The 23,295-nt window shown below is 39.2% G+C and overlaps 1 protein-coding gene across 12 annotated transcripts in view; it reads right to left on the reverse strand.

Moving 5' to 3' along the window:
- IPCEF1 (interaction protein for cytohesin exchange factors 1) overlaps positions 1 to 22,117 on the reverse strand; it is a 215,816-nt gene extending 193,699 nt beyond the window's left edge. For 8 of the 12 annotated variants that reach the window (XM_049653141.1, XM_049653138.1, XM_049653136.1 and 5 more), the window contains exons 1-2: positions 21,976 to 22,062; positions 3,542 to 3,623 (exon numbers count right to left, since the gene is read on the reverse strand). Coding sequence is in view for 2 of the 12 variants with exons in the window: in XM_049653131.1 (XP_049509088.1) it covers positions 21,976 to 22,037 (62 nt within the window). In the remaining 10 variants the exon portion in view is untranslated. Of the gene's footprint in view, positions 1 to 3,541; positions 3,624 to 21,975 lie in introns of all 12 variants that reach the window. The other 4 variants (XR_007462598.1, XR_007462597.1, XM_049653131.1 and 1 more) reach the window with 1 other exon arrangement.
- Between the last annotated feature and the right edge of the window lie 1,178 nt (positions 22,118 to 23,295).

Here is a 23,295-nt window from a genome sequence, read left to right on the forward strand (position 1 = left end):
ACATTGCTTAGAAAATCCTAAGAAATCCTCATAGAAAATCCTAATAAATATTCTTTAAAAAAAAAATCTTAAAAGTAATCATTGAATTTACCATGGTCACAGGATAAAAGATTAATATAAAAATTATATTATATTTCTGTGTAGTAGCAAAAAATTGGGAAATAACATTTGAAAAACAATTCCCTTTACAATATCATCAGAGAATAATTTGGGATAATTTTAACAAAAGCATGTAAAGTCTTTAAACTGAAGACTACTGTGACTTGCTGAGAGAAGATGTAAAGAAGACCTAAATAAATAGAGAGATATACTATGTTCATGGATAAGACTTAATATTGTTCAGATGTCAATTCTCACCAAATTGGCTGGTATGGTCATTCACTCCCAATCAAAATCCCAGCAAGATATTTCTGTAGAAATTGACAAGCTGATTCTAAATTTTTTGTAGAAATGAAAATGCCTATAGTAGCAAAAATAATTTTGAAAAAGAAAAAGAAAGATGGAGGATTCATAGTACTTCTTAATTTCAAAACTTACTACAAAGCTAGAGAATCCAGACAATATGGCATTGGTACAAGAAAAGACAAATAGATCACTAATATGAAATAGAGAATCCAGAAATAAACTCACATCAGTCAATTTATTTTCAACAAAGAAACCAAAATAATTCAATAGGGAAATGGAAGGTGTTTTCTCTTTTCCTTTTCTTTTTCTTCCTTAAACATATCTGGAAATTTGTATACTCACTCATATGGGAAAAAGTAAATATCAACTTCTACTCATTCCACAAACAAAACTTAATGTGAAATGCCTTATGTATCAAAAGTAAAAGCTATAACAATACTGTTTCTGGATGAAAACAGAGGATAATATCTTTACAGCCTCAGGGTAAGGAAAGATTTCTTAGATGTGACACAAACTTGGAAAAAACATAAAATAATTTGATAAATTAGATGAAATAAAAAAATAAAAACTGTTGTTCATCAACATATCATAAGATAAAAAAGCAACTTATAGGCTGGGAGAAAATATTCATAATACATATACGTAACAGAAAGATTGTAGCCTGAATATATAAAAAGTCTTACAAATAGAAAAAAAAAGAACAATCCAATTAAAAAATAGAAAATAAATTTGAACAAGCCCTTCACAAAAAAGATATATAAATAGCTAATAAATACATGAGAACGTGCTCAATATTTCATCAAAGAAACACAAATTTTACTTTAACAGAATAACTAAAATCAACAGGGCTAACAACACTGAATACGGAGAATATGTAGAATAACCGTGATATGACAAACACTATGGGAAATGTTTGACTACACCTACCCTCCTAATTCCACTCCAAGTAATTACTCAAAGAAAAAAGAATAAATGTCCTTAAAACTATTCATAGCAACTTAACTCTAATAGCAAAAAGTTTGAAAAAATCAAATATTCATCAACAAAATAATGGATAAATACATTACCTTATATCCAAACAATGTACTTATATTCAGCAATAAAAAAAAAATGAACCGCTGACACACAAAACAACATGAAGCATCTTAGAAACACATAAGAGTACCTACTATATGATTCCATCTACATGAAGTTCAAGATCAAAGGAAAACTAATCTATAGTGATAAAAATCAGAACAGTGGTTGCCTATATAGTGGGTGGAAATTTACAGGAAGGAAATTCAGGAAACCTTCTGGAATAATGGAAAAGTTCTAATTTCTGACTGGAGGTTATATAGATATATACATTCATAAAATCTAAAATTGCATGCTCAATAAGGAAGTGCTCAAAAAACAAAAGGATAGAGATGGGTCAAAGGGACATATTAGCCAATCGGAAAAGAACTCAATTGCCAAGACCAGAACAATTTAAACAACAAAATAAATAACATATTATTGAATTCTAACTGAAAATATAACAGATGTATTCATGAGTCCTTGCTGATATAAATAAAAGATTGAATAATAAATAAAGAAGAGGAGACAAATCCTTATGACAGAATTCCAAATAATACACATAGATACCTTTCCTCCAAGAAGTGAAGCTAAATTTGCTTCCAAAGAAGAGAGTATGAAAAAAGAAAAGTAGTAACTCCTGATATGGTTCGTCACCCTCCTTGTGCATATGAAAAACTCAAAATAATGTATATTGAGCCAGAATTAAGTGGAAAATAAATTACTTTCCTGAAACTTGATTCCTTTATTTATTTTTTTAAATTTTTTAATCTTTATTTATTTTTTTTTTATTTTTTTAATGTTTATTTATTTTTGAGACAGAGAGAGACAGAGCATGAACGGGGGAGGGTCAGAGAGAGAGGGAGACACAGAATCAGAAGCAGGCTCCAGGCTCTGAGCTGCCAGCACAGAGCCTGACGCGGGGCTCGAACTCACGGACCGTGAGATCATGACCTGAGCCGAAGTCGGATGCTTAACTGACTGAGCCACCCAGGCGCCCCTATTTATTTTTGAAAGAGACACAGAGTGTGAGCAGGGGAGGAGCAGAGAGAGAGGGAGATATAGAATCTGAAGCAGGCTCCAGGCCCCGAGCTGTCACCACAGAGCCCAATGTGGGGCTTGAACTCACGAACCGTGAGATCATGACCTGAGCTGAAGTCAGATGCTCAACGGACTGAGCCACCCAGGCGCCCCCAAACTTGATTCCTTTAAAAGTTCAATACTCTTTTCCCCATGCCATATAATCCAGAGGTTATCCAACTATCTACAGTTTGAGGGCGCCTGGCTAAGTGTCTGACTGTTAATCTTGGCTCAAGTCAAGATCTCATGGTTAGTGGATTCAAGCCCCACATCACGCTCTGTGCAGGCAGCATGGAGCCTGCTTGGGAATCTCTCTCTCCCTCTCTCTCTCTGTCCCTCCTCTGTTCCTGTGCATGCCTCCTCCCTCCCCCTCTCTCTTTCTCTCTCAAAAATAAGTAAATAAACTTAAAAAAGAAACCAAAAAAATGAACTATCTACAGTTTGAAGGGGCCAGTTTTTCTTTTTAATTCTAATCCATTGCAGACTGATACTTCTATAAAAGACAAATTAATTACCAGAAAAATAAAATTTTTAAAAGGCACACAAGCTACAAGAACTCAAAATTTCATTAGATTTAATAAACACAAAATTGCTGTATTGAGTTGGTAGAAAATTTCTAAAGTTACTCTCAATTTCTGAATGTATTTCATCATGGATCAGTAATTTTGTGAACTGGCACTGGTCCACAGACCACATTATTTTTTAAGTTTACTTATTTATTTATGTGCGTGTGTACAAGCAGGGGAGGGGCAGAGAGAGAGGGAGAGAGAACCCCAAGCAAGCTCCACACTGTCAGCTCAGACTGCGATGTGGGGCTTGAACCCACAAACCATGAGATCATGTCCTGAGCCGAAACCAAGAGTCAGACATTTAACCAGCTGAGCCACCCAGGCACCCCCCACAGACCACATTTGGAGAAGGAATTATACAGTTTGCAATGTAAGAAAGAGAAGGATTCATTAATTCACTTCATTCATTCAATAAATACATGTCAAATGCTTACCATGTGTCGAGTACCGCCACAGGCAATAGGGAATCAGTGTGAATATGACCTACAACATCCCTAATCTCTTGAAGTTTATAATCTGGAAAAAAAAAGAAAGATATATATTTTTTAAAAACCTAATAATTAAATCACCTGGGGAAAATATCAGAAAGGAGTATCAGGGACAGAGGGATAGAAAAGTGTGATAGTGTCTGGGTGGCTCTTTTGGATTGAGGATCAGGGAGAACTTCTCTAAGAGGCTAACACTTGACTAAGATCTAAATGATTAAAAAAGATTTGGCCTTGTTAAGTTCAAACGGAAGAGTATCACAGGCAGAGGAAACAAGTGGTGCAAAACTCCTCCTAAGTACTTCCATTTCCGGCAAGATGGAGTGACAGATACAGGATTCACCCTCCTTCCTGAAACAACAACAAAATTGGACAAACTATATGAAACAATGGCTTTCATGACATTGGAAGTCAGGAAATGTAGGACAGTGGTCCCTGAGAGATAGGAAACCACTGAGGTAAGCCTCATGATCACTTCAGTTTAGGGCATGGAGAAAGCTTTCAGTCCCCAGAGAAGTGGGGGGAACACTAGGTAGAGTGTAGAGGTCCTTCTGAGTTGAGAAAACTTTGCTGGGAACGCCAAGGCAATCAGAGTTCACAGGGCAGAGGAATAGAGAAAAGATAGCTATACAGAAAAAAGACTTCAAGAGATTTGCAGAGGATCTCCATTAAGTATTCACAAGGAGTAATAGTTAATAAGCCAACAAAGGACATGAAATAAAATTGTAAAAAATATACAATTAATCACAAAGAAGACAGAATAAGGGCACCTGGATGACTCAGTTAGTTGAGTGTCTGATTCTTGATTTCAGCTTAAGTCATGATTCCAGCATGGTAGGATCAAGCCCCACTTTGGGCTCCATGCTAAGTGTGGGGCTTGCTTAGATTCTTAGATTCTTAGAGTCTCTCTCTCTCTCTCTCCCCAACCCGCTGCCCCTGACCCCTCCTCATGCTATCTCTAAAACAAACAAACAAAAAGAACAAAAAACAAAGAAGACAGAATTAAAGGAAAGAGGACAAAAAAAATCAACACGACAAATAGAAAGCAAATAGCAATATGGTACGTTTAAAACCAACTGCATAAATAATCACACTTAATGTAAATGCTCTAACACTCCATTAAAAGATGGAGATTGTCAAACTGGATATAAATAAGCAATATCCAACTGCGACCTACAAGAAATGTATCAAAAATGAAGATGCAAATAGGTTAAGAGAAAGGATAGAAAAATTATAAACCATGGTAACAATCAAAAGAAAGCTATGTTAAATATCAGACAAATTGTACCTAGGGCAAAGTACATTAGCTGGGACATAAAGGGGCATTTCATAATGCCAAAGGGGTTGATTCATCAAGAAGATCCAAAAACCCTACGCGTTTGGGTTTTTTTAAGTTTATTTACTTATTTTGAGAGTGAGAACCGGGAGGGGCAGAGAGAGAGGGAGAGAGAGAATCCCAAGCATGCTCCACACTGTCCACAGAGCCTGATGAGGGACTCGAATTGACACACCAATCATGAGCTGAGCCAAAATCAAGAGTCTGGTTAACCAACTGAGCCACCCAGGCACCCTAAAGCCCTACAAGTTTAAACAGATAGTAACAGAGCTTCAAAATACGTGTAGCAAAAACTGATAAAAACTGCCAGAAAAAAAAATAGAAAACTCACCATTACAGTCAGAGATTTCAGCGCCTTTCTCTGCTGCCACCAGTGATACATTTGTTACAACTAACATCTCATTATCATTCAAAATCCATAGTTTACATGACTGTTCACTCTTGGTGCTGTACATTCTATGGGTTTTGAAAAATCTATAATGGCACGTATCCACCAGTGGAGTAACATACAGAATATTTTCATTGCCCTGAAAGTCCTCTCCTTAACCCCAACCCATCAGCCTCTGATTTTTTACTGTCTTCATAGTTTTGCATTTTCCAGAATGTCATACAATTAGAATCATACAGTAGTAGCCTTTCCAAAACTGGCTTCTTTAACTTAGAAGATTCATTTAAGGTTCCTCCATGCTTTTTCATGGCTGGATAGCTCATATCCATTTAGCACTTAATAACATTCCATTGTCTGGATAGGCCACAGTTTGTTTATCCATTCCCCTAGTAAGGAAATCTTGGTTATTTCCAAGTTTTGGCAACTGTGAACAAAGTTTCTATAAATATCTGTTGTGCAGATTTTTGTGTGGACGTAAGTTGTCAAGTCCTTTGGATAAATACCACAGAGTGCAATTGAAGGATAGTATGGTAAGGATAGGTTTTGTTCTGTAAGAAACCGCCAAACTCTCTTCCAAAATAGCGGTGCTCTTTTTCAGTCGCATCATCAACGCATGAGAGTTCCTGTTGCTCCACTCCCCCGCTGGCATTTGGTGTTGTCGGTGGTCTGGGTTTGGGCCATTCTAATGGGTTGTTTTAATTTGTATTTTCCTGAACGACAGTAAGATGCTAGGCATCTTTCATATGCTTATTTGTCTTCTGTATCTTTGAGGAGGTGTATACGCAAATATTTTGCCCATTTTTTAATTGTGTTGTTTGTTTTCTCTTTGTTGAGTTTTAAGCATTCCTTGTATATTTTGGATAGCAGTCCTTTATCAGATATGCCTTTTGCAAATATTTTCCTAAGTCTGTGGCTTGTCTTCTCATTCTCCGGCAATGATTATATATTTTAATGCAGCATCTTTTAACACTAGCTATGCCTTTGGTTCACCAAGTCTAGCCAGGTATATATTGAAAAATAAGATAAAAATAAAAATATTGCCAGGAACACAAAATAACAAAATACACTAATACATACTGTCATCCAAGCATTTGCTTCTATATTTTCTCTATGCTGAGAAAATGTTAAAAATCCACTTAGACTTAGAAAATGGACAAAATGAATTCTGTTGAGGTTGTTCTTCAGTGAGTCAGATTTTTCCGTGTGATTGTAGGCACCCTTCGAGATCACGGAGTGAAGAGTAACAGAAAGATAATGAGAAGGGAAATAGAATTATACCATTTGATATTTTGCTCCCAGCAATCATTACTGTTACAGCATTTTAAAATTGTGGAAACTTTTAAGTTTTCCTTTAGGGAAATGGTTGTTGGTTTTAATTGTTGAAAGTAATGTGAGGGATCATTCCCACATACGCAGCTGAAGTTGTTAAACTGAAAGGAATGAAAATTTCCAGTCTTTTATCAGGTGAAAAATGTCCAGATCCTGCCTATCAGGTCATCTTCCCCACTCTTCCCTATCTACTTTCGTAAGTTTGGAATTTTCCATAATAATAAAGGTAAATTTTTTTTGAGAGAGAAAGAGCATGAGCAGGTGAGGGGCAGAGAGATGGGGAGAGAGAGAATCCCAAGCAGGCTCTGCACTGTGAGCGTGGACCCAATGTGGGGCTCAGTCTCACGACTGCGAGATCATGGCCGGGGCCAAGACCGAGAGAAGGACACTCAACCAACTGAGCCACCCAGGTACCCCCAAAGTTAGATTATTTTTAATGAATGCTTAAATATATTGAAATTTATCAATGTGGCTTATTCAACTGATGAACCATGTGGAAAACATCTAACAAAGCTTTCATCAAAGAAAATTTGAGGTAAGCCAAAGATTTAAATATATAAGATAAAGTAATAAAACTATGAGAAGTAAATATAGGGCAATTTCTTCCTTTTTGGAGAGGAGAACGCTTTCCTAAGCAATACACAAAACCCAAATTCCAGAAAGATTAGTGAGTTAAGACTGTATAAAAAAATGTTTTTTTCTGCACAGAAAAAAATACCAAACAAAGTCAAAATACAAATGATCAACTGGGAAAAATATTTCAACACATATGACAATGAGCTCATTTCCTTCATATATAAAGACCTCTTACAAATCTGTTATAAAAGGCCATTAAACCAACAGAAAAAATGACAAAGAACTTAGAGGCAGTTCATAGAAAAGAAACACAAATGGTTTATAACATGAAATCATCAAGAAATGAAAAGTAAAATGTCAGTGTTATACAGTTTTTCATTTATTGGAAGCAATTCTTCAAATCTATGTCATTAAGATAGACATTTAAGTGAAAAAAAAACAAGATATAGGCCAATCTATACAGTGTGCCTCTACCTGTTTAAAAACAACTATATTTATAAATATGTGTGTAGGGGCGCTTCGGTGGCTCAGTCAGTTGAGGTTCTGACCCTTGATTTTGGCCCAGGTCGGGATCCTGGGGTCATGGGAGTGAGCCCGACCATGGCCTCCACACTGAGCATGGAGCCTACCTAAGATTCTCTCTCTCTCCCCTTACCCCTCTCCCACTTGCATGTGATCTCTCTCTAAAAAAAGTAAAAAATAAATATATGTGTGTATATACATATATATGTATGCATGCTTAGATTTGCATAGAACATTCTAGAAGAACATTATGCAAACTGGTTACTGTGGTTTCTTCCATGGTGGGAGTCTGGAAATTTTGGATGAAGAATAAATATAACTTTTCAACCTGTGTTTTTCCATAATGTTTAAAAATTTTTTTTGAGGGGAGGGCACAAGTGAGCAAGGGACAGAGAAAGAGAGGGAGAGAGAGAGGGAGAAGCAGGGCTCACTGAAGTGAGGCATGAGCTCACCCTAAGCTGGGCTCAAACTCAAGAACCATGAGATCATGACCTGAGCCGAAGTCAGATGCTTAACCAACTGAGCCACCCAGGCGCCCAAGTAATGTTTAAATTTTTAAATGAATGTCTGCATCACCTTATCAGTGAAGTATAATTAATAAAACAAACTAAATTATTTTATTCAACAAGTATTTTCTGAGCATCTGTTTTATACCACTCATTCTTTTAAGCACTGGGAGTACAGGTAGTGGACAAAAACATGAGTCTCTGTCCTCAGAGCTCTAATGTGCTCCTGGGAGGAAAATAATAAAAGTCTCTGTTGAATTCTGTTCAGTCTACTAATTTTGACCACAATTTCATGAACATTTCCTTTGGACGTCCCTTTGAAAGGGTGGACCTACGCCAGCCGACTCCATCTTGTTCTGTGTCCTTCACCTTGACCACGCCTCCTCCCCTTGAGAAACCTCCCGCTCACCTGCCTAACAGGACTCTGACCCTTTCCCAGCCAATCGGCTGAGGCCACAGCCATTACCTCACCAACTGCCCCTAGGCCCCAATAAAACCTTTGTCCTTTTGAAACTCGCTCTCTCTCCCCGGTATCTCACCCCTGCGTGGGTGCAGGTAGGGGATTGAGCTCAAGCTAGCTCAAATAAAGGCTTTTTGCTTTTGCATCAGACTCGGCTCCCTGGTGGTCTTTGGGGATCACGAATTCTGGGCATAACACCTTGTTTTATTTAAGTGAATATATTCAATTTCATATAACATAGTTACTATAGTTTCTTATTGATACAACTGTCATTGTCATAATTTGGATAGACTTTGCTGACTTAGGAGAAGCAAGACAAGGTTCATCCTTTATGCCTCCACATGTATTCATAATGTTTAAGAATTTTGTGCTCCTTGCAACAAAACATTGCTGATTCTCTACCTTTGTTTTACAGTTTACATATTGAGAGTTAAGAAACTTCTCACTCCCTTGCCATTTAATTTGGTTTTTTATGATTTAAATCTAATTTATGCCCTGAGGATTCAGAACAAAGACAATTCCAAAGTCACTTACTATTCTCATTTCCATTGCACCTCCATATCTTTTCCCCTAGATATAAACAATTAGGCCAACAAAAATGTAAAATTATGGCTGTCAAGACTGTTTCACTTGTTAAAAAAAATATGCATATTTTGGTTAAATGATGGAGTAAGTGAAAGAACAATGTTTCTAAAGCATGTTTAATGAACCCTAAGATTGTTCTGTTCTGCCAGGAGGGTAGTTCCTTGGCCAATAAATTGGGGAAAGCTGCTTATTAAATTTCCCTACAACTAAACATTTTCTCCTCGTTGGGGATTTATAACACATGTCAGCATATCAGTGGCCCTAAAAAAAAATCCCTCAGTGAAGAAGTTTGCCTAATTTTTGAGCCTATCTTCCTCTCTTCTCTCTGCCACAAGTTAGCAATATGACCTCAAGAAAGACTCAGATTCTCTCCACCCTCACGGTTCCTATGTCTAAAATCTAAGTGTTGATGCCAGGTGATGTGTGAGGTTCCCATTCTACTTTATCATTCTAGATTCTTGGTTTCACCTCAGAAAAATTAAGCAACTTAGACATTCAGTGCTGTTGAATTATTCAAAACACTGTCAAGTAAAAAACTATCAGCTATTAGGGAATTCCATGTATGCTTTAAGATCGATTAATGTGATAGGGAGTGATACTCAACCTAAAACACAGACTGGTGCATCATAAATAACAAGCCAAAATAGTTTAAAGCTCTTTTCAAGGCTACTGAGCATAACCTCAGAAGACGACATAAAGAAACACTCTTAGACAACAAGCGGCACAAAAAAGTATTCATTTAGGATCTAATTTTTTCTGGGAAACAGAAAAAAAGTTTAAAGTTACCTTTTTGAAAAAACAACTAAGAGTAATATTTATGAGTAACTATTCACATGAACAACTTTGTCATGACTTCCTAGATCAGTCATACAAAAAAGAAAATAGGATTCTCTACTCATTTGAGTGCCAAATAGTTCCATGCTAGCATTGTGTTATGAAAGGTCAAATGCCTCCAAAGACTGAAGAAACAAATGATAAAAAGAATAGATTTCCGGACAAGTCTATGCTAGTTAAGTCATCTCCTGACATCAGAGGAATTTATATTCTCAGCTCAAATCAGGACCAGTTTCAGTTTTGAACCTTTGTTTTCCTCTCCACAAATTCTAGAGCACTTTTTGGCCCTGCTCTGGAATCCATGCTGCTAAAATTTTGTATTAGCTCATAGCTAACCCGAAGTTTCCATCTGTACGAATTACAGCACAACATACCTCTGTCTCAAGGAGCACGCTCTTGTTTCCCAGGCAAGAAGAAAATGAAAAGACTAAGTATGTGTGGGGTGGGAAGAACTGAAATTCCATATTACCAACCAGAATACTTCCTCGTAGGGATAATCCCCTCTGATACAACACGTCAATAACCAATAACAACAAATGCAGCATCCAATTTTTTTTAAGTATGCTACAAAGGAGATCCAATTCAAACCACTCCCCCAGAACAAAATATGATGGGAAACAACCTTCCTTTTTAATAGAATACCAACAGGACATTTGAAATTATAGCCTCCCTTTCCACTAACACTCTGCCCAAGAAAGTTCTACTGGTTGCAACTCTAAAACCAATCCAAGAATTTTCTCTTACAGTGCCCTTCACGAGTATGTTCAGCCATGGAACCAGGTTTCCTAAGTGCTGCTTACCTCTTGACTTGTATCACTATACATTGCCTCCGAGACTCCCAGGGGCAAAAATAGCCTTGCTTAGTTCTGAAGTTTGACACAGCTTTTTCCACAGTCTATTAGCTAAAGGTGAACCTTAATAAATGAATCTTTTGTTTCCATGTTTTAAAGACACAGCTCCCACCAAGAACATTCTGCTACAATTTCATTAATTCACATTTATACACATGCAACTAAACAATCAAGGACCATGACATTTTCATACCTGATACCCTGCCAGACATTTGGCCTACTGATAACTTTTTATGAAGCAAATTCAACTTCTGGGGAAAGCCTGTGTATGACAAGTAGTTATCTGAGAGTCTAAGCTTAATAAATCAAGAAGATAAAATTGGTTGTTTTGTGTGTGTATTTAAAAACTTTCTGATTAAAAAATCTTGAAAAAGTTTGAAGAGATTCTCTCCTTCAGGGATTTAAGCATTTTGTGGAAGTTCTGAGGCAATTCCCACCTCTTCTATGCCAGTTCAGAGTGCCCTTCTCCACCTCCATCTTGTGCAGACTTCCAAATCATCAAGCCTTTGACAGAAAGACATTTAAAATGAGGAAAACTGAAATAACCTTACAAAATAAGTGATGCAGTCTTTGCTGCTGGGCAGTTAATATTTAGAGGGTCTAGATCAGGCATTCGTCACCTCAAGGTTGGGTATGTAGGCCAACTGGGTTGGCGATCTGAATTAGCTCTCAGTTGGAAAGATCTGACTGGCTAATGCACACATTGGTGTTAGTAACTCATAACAACGTAAAGACCTTTCTCTTCTAAGAATGTGTCCATTTTAACCCAGATATAACAGTGAAGAACATCTAGGACTCAAGAAATCTAGGCAGTGAACTGAGTGTTATTTCCAGCAAGCTATGCATAGCAATCACAACAAGCTATACACAGAAATCACAAAATCTCTTTGGATTTCGGCTCTCTATCCATTAAGTGGCAGCATTAGAGTAAATGGGGTCTAAATTCCCTCTTAGCTAAAATAGGTTTGGCATCTGATTCTATGGTGTGACATTGACACCAGGCACCTGAGACAGACGAGTAGGGGCCTCCCAACCTACGCAAGTGTAAGGTTAAGAATACTTGCCTGACGGGATAAAACCCACTGAGGGGTAGAAAATGATTAAACTTGAACTCAAACTTCACCTTGATGATAAATCAGTAGAGACAACTTATTAATAAAGGCCAGGCAATAGAATGCTCCAAAGGGGGAAAACCTCCTGTAGCAGACAATAAACTAGAGTGCAAGACTCAGCTCAGCCATTTCTGGCTTGGACACACCATGGAACCATTCTGAGCCTCAGTTTCCTCAATGGATGTGTTACTATCTGGCCCACATACGGACAGCACAAAGTCTTTGTATCAATATAAGAAAATGCACATACACAACGCTCAGTTAATTGTAAAGCAGCCACAGCTCAGAGCTTCCACGTGAATAGGCATTTAGGATTTAGAAGGACATCTCCATGTGAAAGAACAGAACAAAAACAAAAAAGCTAGAAAAACATTTTTGAAGAAGCAGCTTCCTACTTGCCCAATCCTAAGCTATAGACACTGAAACGTCCATAGGTGAAACTTCTCCAGGCTCTCCAAGAGAATAGAGGAGACTGTCGATGGAAAGGTCTCCATAATAAAAAGACTGCTAAACCTAAGTCTTTGTCGTACTTGCTCAATGCCCCAGAGGATGCAAGCAAAGAATCACAGGATCATTCCTTTACACCAGGAGACCGGACACATGCCGAGGAGGTAAGCACAGGGTAGAGGTCAGTGGACACATTAGTCCAAGGTACCCGAGTAATCATAAAGAAGAGGTACAGAATCTGGGGGTAGGGGGAAAGAAAAGATATTTGGCCACAGCCAAGACTGCCTGGGGACTATTGACTGGGGTGAACAGGGGAAAAAAGAAGAAAGTTTTTCTTACCTGAATGACCAGCTGGCCAGGAAGAGAAGTATTAGATACCAAAGCTAACTTGACCCAGGGACAAGCACAAGTACACAATATCAATGTGTAAGACAGTATGATCGGACAAAGTGCTGTCAATCCCTAAATGAGGGAAGAAGAGAATCTAATGGCTGTTCTAAACATGACACCTAACCAAGTTCATTTGTTTTGATCAACTTTCCACGAATTTTCGGAAGAGTATAAGAAAAACATCCCAAGAACGTTGGGTAAAAATTCAACTTTAAACATGACGATAAATAATGTCAGTGCATATGGGTAACCCTGCTGCCAAGAAGAAACTGAGTGGGGAACCAGAGTTAGATCAAGACTGGAAGGATGTGTGTTCTGATCATTTTGTTGAACAACAGTTGAAAAAAATTGAAGCCAGGGAATTTCCCAAGAGAGAAACTCTAGAGGCAGCAAGACAGAGAGCCAAGAAGTAAATCAGAGTAGACGCTATAGTTGAAAGGCTTAGGGAGAAATTTAAGAGAGATAGAGCATAATGCCTTAAGGTAGAAGTGGTAGAAAGCCCTGAGTCCTGAAGTCTTATAGAAGTGATAATTTGGATATATGATCCATCCTGAAAGAGCTGAATCCAGGAGGATGAGTACAGAGAAAGGCCCCACATTTGACCAAAGTGGAGCCTTTGAGAGCAATGGTAAGAAACACGAGCCTGTGGGGCATAGACAGAGGTCCTCAATGCCCGAAGTCAGTCCAGGATCAGGAAGGGAAGCTCTTGCTGGTTGGCTCCCAACGCAAAGCACACAGGAGTCGATACTGAATGCAAAGTAAAAATGACCACACCCCATGTCTAGAATGCTGCTGCTAGGAAGAATACCAAAACTTGAAAGCGAAGTCACCTCAGAGAGCATCCCTGAGGCTTACTTGCTCTGCTCACTTACTCTGCTTTGGTAAATGCTCTGGTGTCTCTCTCCTCGCACTAGCTTGCTGGCTTCTCAGCTCCGAATAGCTGGCGTTCCTCTCAAGGCAATGGATTTATTTGTACATAACTTTGGAACGTTTACGAGTGTTCACAAAATGAAACTAAATGGTACTCTTGTCCTAGCTCAAACCTTGTTTGACAATTCCCTCTCAAGTCCCTATTACCTACGCCAAAGTGGCTCTACTTGATTAATCAAGTTGAAAACCCAGCTACAGGAAATCTCGGCAATTTGTGTTCCAGGGTGAAATCTAGTTCTAGCTGGAAAACTTTGGCTACATTTGACCAAGAGACTTCAAGTTCAGATCCTTAAGTTTGACAGATGGCTGTAACTAAATCTAACCGAGAAAAGGTACCGTTAATTCATATGATATAAGGGACCTTAAAAGGTATTCTTGTTGGTTCTCTTGTAATAAAACACCTGGAAAATATTAGGTATTCAATAGGCATGTGGTAAATGTTGAATATTCAAAAACAGGCTCCCATCACATTATATGATTTACATTCAGACTCACTAGTGAGAACAATCATTTGCCTTTTTTTTTTTTGGCCAGGACGGCAAGAGAGTGTAGGATTTATGGTCCAACAAGGAACCAGAAAATAAGGCTTCTAGCAAAATTTGCTTCAGACTTTCAACAGGTGGAAAGAACAAGGTCGTTATAACTGACCTGCAATTTAAATGAATTGATAACATGTTCTTGTTGCAACCATTAATTTGCTAAATGAGCAGAATCGTCAAATATGTTCCAGAAGCAAACCTCCCAAATACTATGCTATACTCTGCAGTATCCAAACAGAATAATCATAAACAAGTAGCCTAAAAAGTATGGTTTCTGTGTTGGAAGCCATTGGCTTAATTTTTGAAAAGATTAAAGGTCTTACATTAAACGTGACTTAGTGTAAGCTCACCACTTCTAATCTATAGGAATGAACAATGTTAAATTGAGGCTCCTGGGAAGTATTCTGAGTCAGCTTCATTTCTTTCCTGAGAGGTCTGTATTTTCCTATTTTAAACCAAGGTTCAGTATCAATATACACATTTGCCCATAAGTAGTTAAGTGTTCTGTTTCTCTCTGACATTACAGAAGAGTGCACGAGACTCCTAAGAAAACATTTTCCTCCATGAGAGGAAAAAAAGAACTCCTACCCTGTTCAAATTTGAAATCAAATTTCACAAATTTCTGCCGAGCATTTTCAAAGAGAGTATATAAAATGAATAACAAGTCTAAAGAAAACTAACTATGGATCAATTAAAAAGGGAAGCAAAACTATATTTTTAGTTTTGTGCAGATTAAGTGATTAGCCTCACACAATGATGTTTTCCTACTAAAAGAATGTTGTTCTCCTAGGGGTAATTATGGTAATAAGAATTAGGGTAATTTAAACTCTATTGAAAAGGGGATTTAAGAGATTTTTTAAGGAGATTCTTATGTTGCAGAGAAACCCAAGAATATGCTTGAAATCCTGGTTATTTATGCTGTCATTAATAGCTATGCAGGAACCGCATTAATTTTATGTATCAAAGGGATCAACAATTATAGATTAACCCACTATAATCACCTGATATCTCTTTAACTGGAGAGTTTCCATTTGCTAGATGCTTAGATTGCAGTTGTAGATTTTATACTGATGGTTCCAAAATACCATCACATTACATTATTTTCCAAATCAGAATATTTAAACTTTTCTTCCAATATACAACTTGAGGAAGAAAATATCCTCCCAAGTAGCCACAAACGTTTCATGTCTAGCAAATGACCACATTGATCCAATAATCTGGAATCCCTAGCTAGATTCAATTTATGAAAGGATGCCCTTTTATGGATTTCGCAACAGCCTGATTTTCATTTTGTAAATGTCTTTCATTGTTCAGTGCCTTTATTCATCCGCATTCAATGATGAAGTGACTCTACTGTTAAAGGCCCAATGCCACAGGTTAAATCAGATAAATGAGTCATGCCGGATCTGCTCCCTAAAAGTGCTTGCCAGCAATACGGATGAGTTTATCACTAGCACTTAAAATGACTTTTATTCTTTCCCCTTGTATGTTTTCTAGGGCTGTAGTAACAAAGTCCTACCAACTGGGTGGCTCAAAACAACAAGAAATTATGCCTTCACAGTTCTGGAGACCAGAAGTCTGAAATCAAGATGTTGGCAGGGCCCTGCTCCCTCCTAAACTGTAAGGGAGAGTCCTTCCTTGCCTGTTCCTAGACTTCTGGTGCTGGGTGGCTATTCATTGGCATTCGTTGGCTTGCAGCTCTGTACCTCCAGTCTCTGTTTTCATCATCGCACGGCATTCTCCCTGTGCGGCTGTCTTTACAAGGCTGCCTTCTTATTAGGACACCAGTCGTATTGGATTAGGGGTCCAATCCATGATGAAACTCACTTTAATTCAACTAATGACAACCACAACTACTTTATTTTCAAATAAGGTCACGTTCTGAAGTACAGGGGGTTAGGGCCCCAGCATATCTTTTGGGGGGAGGGAGGCACAACTGAGCCAATAACACCCCCTAATACCTTTAATCCTCCTCTGCCACAAAGCTCTTGTATGCCAAATGAGTCTCTACATGGTCAGAAACTGGAATAGGAGTGAGGACAGAAGTCCCCATTGGTTTATAATGTGTTTGCTTTCTTCCACACCATACAGCATGCTGGTTGGGAATTTTTATCCCAGTTTTTATAGATGAGAAGACTCACGTTAAATGGCTCAGTTGGTAGCACCCAACTGTTACACGTCACGGGCAGCCTGGGTCTCCTCACTTCTGGCTCTCAGCTGTCCCCACTAATACATAGAGCCTAATATAAAGGCCCATCCAGTAGGAGTCCACTGACACTCAAAATGCAAATTGAATGTTTTCAAATCAGATAAGGTATTATTATAAAAGGGTCCCAAGAAGGATCCTTGTGGTGATGAAACTGTGTACCTTGACTGGGGCTGTGGATAGCCCGGGGATGGTCCTGAGTGCCTTGAATGCCATTGTCCCCCAGGCCTCTTTCCTGCCTGCCAGTTTGGGTGATGGTCCCCACATAATCCCACCAGACTGCCTAGAAGTTGGCTACGGTGACAACCATACATGCCATCGTGTCAGGGCATGGGAAATTAGCTGAAGAAAAAGGAAAAATTCCTTTTTATTACCTCCTCAGTCAGGAAATGGAAAGGAAGTTCACTTAAAGAGATTTCAAAGTAAACGATGCATCTGCTCAGACCCACACTTAGCCTCCTAATTCTTGGCCTGGAACCACTAGTTTATGTAAGAAGATCTCTAGAGTGAATGAAAACAATAGAGGGCCCGGTAGCACAGTGGTCAGGCCACAGGGGAGACACACAGAGATCTGGGTTTGAGCCCCGTCTCTGCCCCTGCATTGTGTGGGGGTTTAGACAGAGTACTTTTCCTCTCTGGCCTTCAGGTTCACGGAGATGCCAACGGTGCTGTCGCTTAGGGTTGTTTCGAGCAGTGACTGAAATTGTTCATGTAGAGTGAAAGTGCCAGTTATAGTGCCTGGAACACATAGCAAGTGTTCAATAATATCATTGGTCTTTATTCAGTGCTCCACACGTGAAATGTTCAGAAAATGCTACGGACTCAATTCAAAAGTCTGTTGTGCCTCTATTTCTAGTTCAGTTCATACTCCGCCCTGGGATGTTTGGGCATGAGGTTTCTTGTCTGTTAGGTTAATTCTTGCGTTTCTAATCTTAACTCATTTTCATTAATGTATTCAGACATTTTTGAAAGGGTTTATCCACATTCTAGTAATTGGGTGAATTTAAGCTAGCTGAATTTCACTTTTCAAATGCTTCTATTTCAACAGTCATTCAGTTTGGGAGCCCTGGCTTTGGCTCACAACCGTTCATCTTTTGCCTCTTTGGCAAATATCTCTCACTTGATCATTTCTGAGACAAAGGAGATTTGCTCACTACCTAGAAACCCAAATATTTGATTCCAGTTTAGTCTCTGATCGGCGACGCCTGCATAGTGACAGGCTGGCACCATGAGATGGGATGGCCAAGGCCCTACAACAAGAATTATTTCTTGACTTCACAAAAACGTTTTTCTGATCTCTCCCTATGTATGCCAAGATGGTAAAGATAAATCAATATGCCCTAAAAGAATTAATTTATCTTGGGGCAACTGGGTGGCTCAGGTGGTTAAGCATCCGACTCTTGATTCTGGATCAGGTCATGATCTCTTGGTTCATAAGTTTGAGCTTGTGCCAAACAAGCCGCACTGTTAGTGCAGAACCTCACTGAGATCCTCTCTGTCTCTCCCTCCCTCTCCCTCCCTCTGTCTCTGTCTCTCTCTCTCTCAAAAATAAATAAATAAACATTTAAAAAAATTAAGTAATCTACTCTTATGCTATCAAGTCTAAATTTAATTTAGAACTATTAACTATTGAATTCACTGTTGAACTTGCCAGAAAGTCATCAAATACAGGTTTAGAGGCAGTTATACATCATCCAAAGAAAATAACCCATTCTTATGTGATTATAGGCACTAATGAGACCAGTCAGTCCCAGGTAAGATCTTACTTGCTTATTCTCACTTCAGAGCTTTCACATTACTCCATACCAGTCTTAATCTCAAAAGGAATCCCCATACAAAGATTAAACAACACAAATTGTGTCATTTTTTAGATTGCAATGAACACAAACATCAGCACACTATAACTAAGAAGCTACTTTTGTTTCATTCATTGGTTTATTTTAAATTATTTATTTATTTTAGAAAGAGAGGGTGTGAGCCAGGGAGAGAGGCAGAGGGAGAGAGGGAATCTTAAGCAGGCTCCATGCTAAGTGTGGAGCCCAACAAGGGGCTTGAGCTTATGACTCTGGGATCATGAGCTGAGCTGAAATCAAGAGTCAGCCACACTTGGGGCGCCTGGGTGGCTCGTCGGTTAAGCGTCCGACTTCGGCTCAGGTCATGATCTCACGGTCCGTGAGTTTGAGCCCCGCGTCAGGCTCTGTGCTGACAGCTCAGAGCCTGGAGCCTGTTTCAGATTCTGTGTCTCCCTCTCTCTCTGCTCCTCCCCTGTTCATGCTCTGTCTCTCTCTGTCTCAAAAATAAATAAACGTTGAAAAAATTAAAAAAAAAAAAAAAAAGAGTCAGCCACTCAACCCACTGAGCCAACCAGGCACCCCTGCTTTTGTTTTGTTTTTGGTGGAAAATTAAAAGAGGGTTAAATTTTTGTTCACTTATTTTAATTCAACATTTACTTTGTATTCAGATGACTAAGGTAGTCCAGATATGCTCCACTAATGGAAAATGTGGCAAAACAATAGGAAAGTACAAAGACAAATGTAACTATCAGCTATAAATCCACTAATCATATAGTAACATTTAACATATTTACATCAATCTTGCTTCTCTACAATATTTTTTCATAGTTGACAAGGTTGTGCTTCTGCGTTTTTTGCTGAGCATTAATAAATGACAATACTTCCATAAGCATCACTGTATTGATGGTATTCCTTTATTTATTTATTTTTTATTTTTTATTTTTTAAAAATATTTTTTAATGTTTATTTTTGAGAGAGAGAGACAGAGCGTGAGTAGGGGAGGGGCAGAAAGAGAGAGAGAGAGAGAGAGAGAGAGAGAGGGAAACAGAATCTGAAGCAGTTTCCAGGCTCTGAGCTGTCAGCACAGAGCCAATGTGGGGCTCGAACTCACAAACCATGAGATCACAACCTGAGCCAAAGTCGGATGCTCAACTGACTGAGCCACCCAGGTGCCCCTGGTATTCCTTTATTTAGATATACTGCCATGAGCTTAACTATCCTGATAATTAGGCTTATAACATTTATTTTTAATACATAATTTTTTAAAAGAATCATGCTTCTTTATGTAATTTAGAAAATACTGAAAAGCAAAAAGAAGAAAAGATAGGGGCTCCTGGATGGCTCAGTTGGTTGAACACCTGGCTCTTAATTTTGACTCAGGTCATGATCCCACGGTCATGAGATCGAGCTCCGCCTTGGGCTCCACACTGAGTATGGAACCTGCTTGGGATTCTCTCTCTCCCTCCCTCTGCCCCTCTCCCCTGCTTGCACTCTCTCTCTCTCTCAAATAAAAATAGTAATTTGTAAAGAAGAAAAGATAAATTGGTAGTTAAATTTTTTAACGTAGCTGTGATGATTTGAAAGCTGAAGAAAATACCCTGACAACTGCCATTTCGTGAAGATCCACGAAGCAGCAGGCCCTGTGCAGTCGGATTTGTGATCTTTACGTACAACCCAAAAAGCTCAGAGTGTTATAATCACTGCACTACGGGTCCAGAGTTCACAGAGCTAGTAAGAGATAAATACAGATTTTTAATAGCTGGGTCTGACCCCAAGTTTATGTATTCTCCTGGCTGTGTCATACTGCTGTCCCATAACCACTCCACTCAACCGCCATGTTTATGACCACCACCTCCAGTCTCCACTGTATCTCCACCCTCAGGGTTTCTTATCTCCATCGCCATGTCTTTTGATCCCATTCCTACATACCTTTTCTCCTCTCTTCACCTTTATGTTCTCCTCCTCTCCCGCTTCACTTTGACCTCCAACAAGCATTTCCTTAAGTATCAGGGTAACAGAGGTAAAGCAAAGGCTACCCTACGACGATCATTGTATGAACAATCCCAATCATTTATCCATTCAGCAAAAACTGAGAGCATACTATGTGGTACACACTGTTTTGAGTGCTCAGAGTATAGTAACTCCCCCATTTGTAGGATTGTTTTCAACACCAAGAGCTCATATTTTAAGGATTTTCTTCATTTTCACCATATGAAACACGCGTGCAAATTGTCAACCTGTGTTTGCGTTACCAGTTCACACAGACTAGCCGTCCATGCTGGATGGAAAGCAGAAGTGAGCCGTTCGAGAAGGATACGCGAGTCAAAAGGAAAGTCTCAGGCAATAGTCATGAAGTAATTTCTTATCGCTTATTGCCACAGAAAACTACCGCAGGCAAGAACTTCCTATTTCCATCCTCAGCTGATGTGTATTTGCTTAATGCAGCTTGCCTGCAATAGTTTATACACAGACCCTCTCCACAAAACACCCTTAATATATATAAGGAGAGGAAAGGAAGAAAATCAAAACATCGATTAAAGAATGAGTACCTCAACAAATACATACACTGAAGTACTATTCCTCCTCATTTGCGTGAAAGAAACCCATATTCTTTCTGTTCCTATTTTCTATGTAAAATTATTAGCGTAGAGGAATCAGGTTCTATATATGACTATGCAATGCCTAGGACAGTACTAGGAACATCCAGGCCCCTACAGACAAATAAAATCTACTACTACAGTCAAAGATGCCTTGGAGAGTGACAACTCTGGCTTCTGCAATTAAATTTCTTTCACATATACACAATCAAAGAAAAGCAAATGCTCCAAATGTACTTGGTAAAAACCTGGGAACCAACACTACCTAAATTCTCATTTTTATACAGGTATTTTTTCAAGCCTGTGAGCTTTACTGACAGTAAAATCCCTTCTAGCTGCCCGCGTACAAAAGGGGGATTCTCTACAGAGAACACAGCTTCACAAAAGAGGGTGGCCACAGAGTGTTTCCCCAAGCAAACTCCTCAGGACCGAAACAAATGCTGAATTGTGCTTTTCTAAATCAAACCCTTGATCTGCAGTCCAAGCAACCGTCAATACAACATCCATTTAAGAAAGAGAAAAGAAGAATGAGCTTACAACCATTATAATTCTAAGAGAGCTAAAGAGTGACTTTAACACGGACTTCCCAGCAGCAGGTTTATGAAGAGCTGAGCAAACATCTTATCCCGAGAGTCACATTTTATTTTTTTAATTTTTTTTAAAGTTTCGAAAATTTATTTTGAAGGGGAGGGGCAGAGAGAGAGAGAGAGAGAGAGAGAGAGAGAGAATGAATCCGAAGAAGGCTTCCCGCTGTCAGCACAAGAACCTGATTCAGGTTTCGATCTCATGAACCATGAGATCATGACCTGAGTGGAAACCAAGAGTCGGATTGTTAACTGACTGAGTCATCCAGGTGCCCCCGAAGTCACATTTTAAAACTCATCACCATTCTGAAGAGAGTGCTAGCATAGCAATTCCTTTGCCATCTTGACAAGCCAAGCAATGACTTCTGATACATCAGCCAAGGAGTGACTTTACTTACATGCAAGAAAAAGAGGGTAAATCCAAGAGCTGGCTAGTTATCCCTGAATTCGGAACACTCATAATCCACTGAGGCAAAGGTTGAGGGTTCCACTCTAAGCAACCACAGCTCTGGAGACTCAGTCTACGCAGGACTAGATTAGAAGCTGAGCACGGAGTAAAGCTCTTTCGAAAGAAGAGGAAGTATTTATCATCTCTACTTCCTCAATTTTCTTGTTCTTCCCTCTTATTGTTATTGATCCTTTCCTGGATTCCCAAATCCAGGGCACCATGCACACAAAGTGGGTGTGTCCCATCTATCTGACTTCACGTATCCCTAAACGCTGCACAGTGGATTCATTTCCCAGGACACATGTACAAAACACTACCTGGTGCTACTTTCCTGTTTTGGAGGCAAAGATGTTTACGCACAGGCGTGGAGGGTGGGAACGTTCGCCAAGCTGTTCTCAGTGTGGTTAGTGGAGATGCCACTTGGTAACCATCATCCTCTTTTAGGCCCGGTCTTACTTCAAATTTCTCTTCTTTTTCCTAATAGTCCATAATGCTCTTCTAAATAGAGAGTAAAACCATCTTAGGGTCAAAAAAAAAAAAAAAAAAAAAAAAAAAGTCTTAGCCTGCCCCTGTTTTGCAGCACAAATAATAAATTCTCCAACAGCAAAACTTGTCTTTCCCACACCAGGCAAGGAAATGACGGGCTGAGAGTCAGAAATATTTGAACTCCCCACCGATAAATTCCTGCCCTCCCACCTCTCCTTTCCAACAGCAGCGTCTTGTTTCTTTAGCCCTTCTTGGGAAGAATACAATCTCACTATATTTATATTCTGCTTCCCAAGAGAAGGAAACAAACCATTAGAACTGAGCTCATGACCAATGCAGTCTTCCAGAATGTAGGAGCTACATCATTAGCATGTGTATTAGTTATCTGATTACGCTGATACTTAGAGGCTGAAAATAACAAACACCTGTGACCTCGAAGGTTGTGTGGGTCAGGAGTCTGGACCCAGGTTAGCTGGGTTCTCCCACTAAGGGCCGCCCACAGGCTATAAATGCAGAGCAACAGCTGGGGCTGCAGCCGCCTCAAGGCTCGACTGGAGCAGTGAATCCTTCCAAGCTCACTCATGCGGTTGTTGGGAGGATTCAGTTTCTCCCAGCTATGAGACCGAGGGCCTCAGTTCATGCTAGCTGTGGACCAAGGCCACCCTCTGTTGTTTACCACATGGGCAGCTCACAACATGGCGGCTGGCTTCACCAGAGTGAAAAAGCAACAGTGAAAGCAAGTGAGAGTGAGGAGTACAGCTCCTTGTTAAAATCCTACGTCTGG

The sequence above is a fragment of the Panthera uncia genome (assembly GCF_023721935.1).
Source record: "Panthera uncia isolate 11264 chromosome B2 unlocalized genomic scaffold, Puncia_PCG_1.0 HiC_scaffold_24, whole genome shotgun sequence".
Taxonomy (NCBI): Eukaryota; Metazoa; Chordata; class Mammalia; order Carnivora; family Felidae; genus Panthera; species Panthera uncia.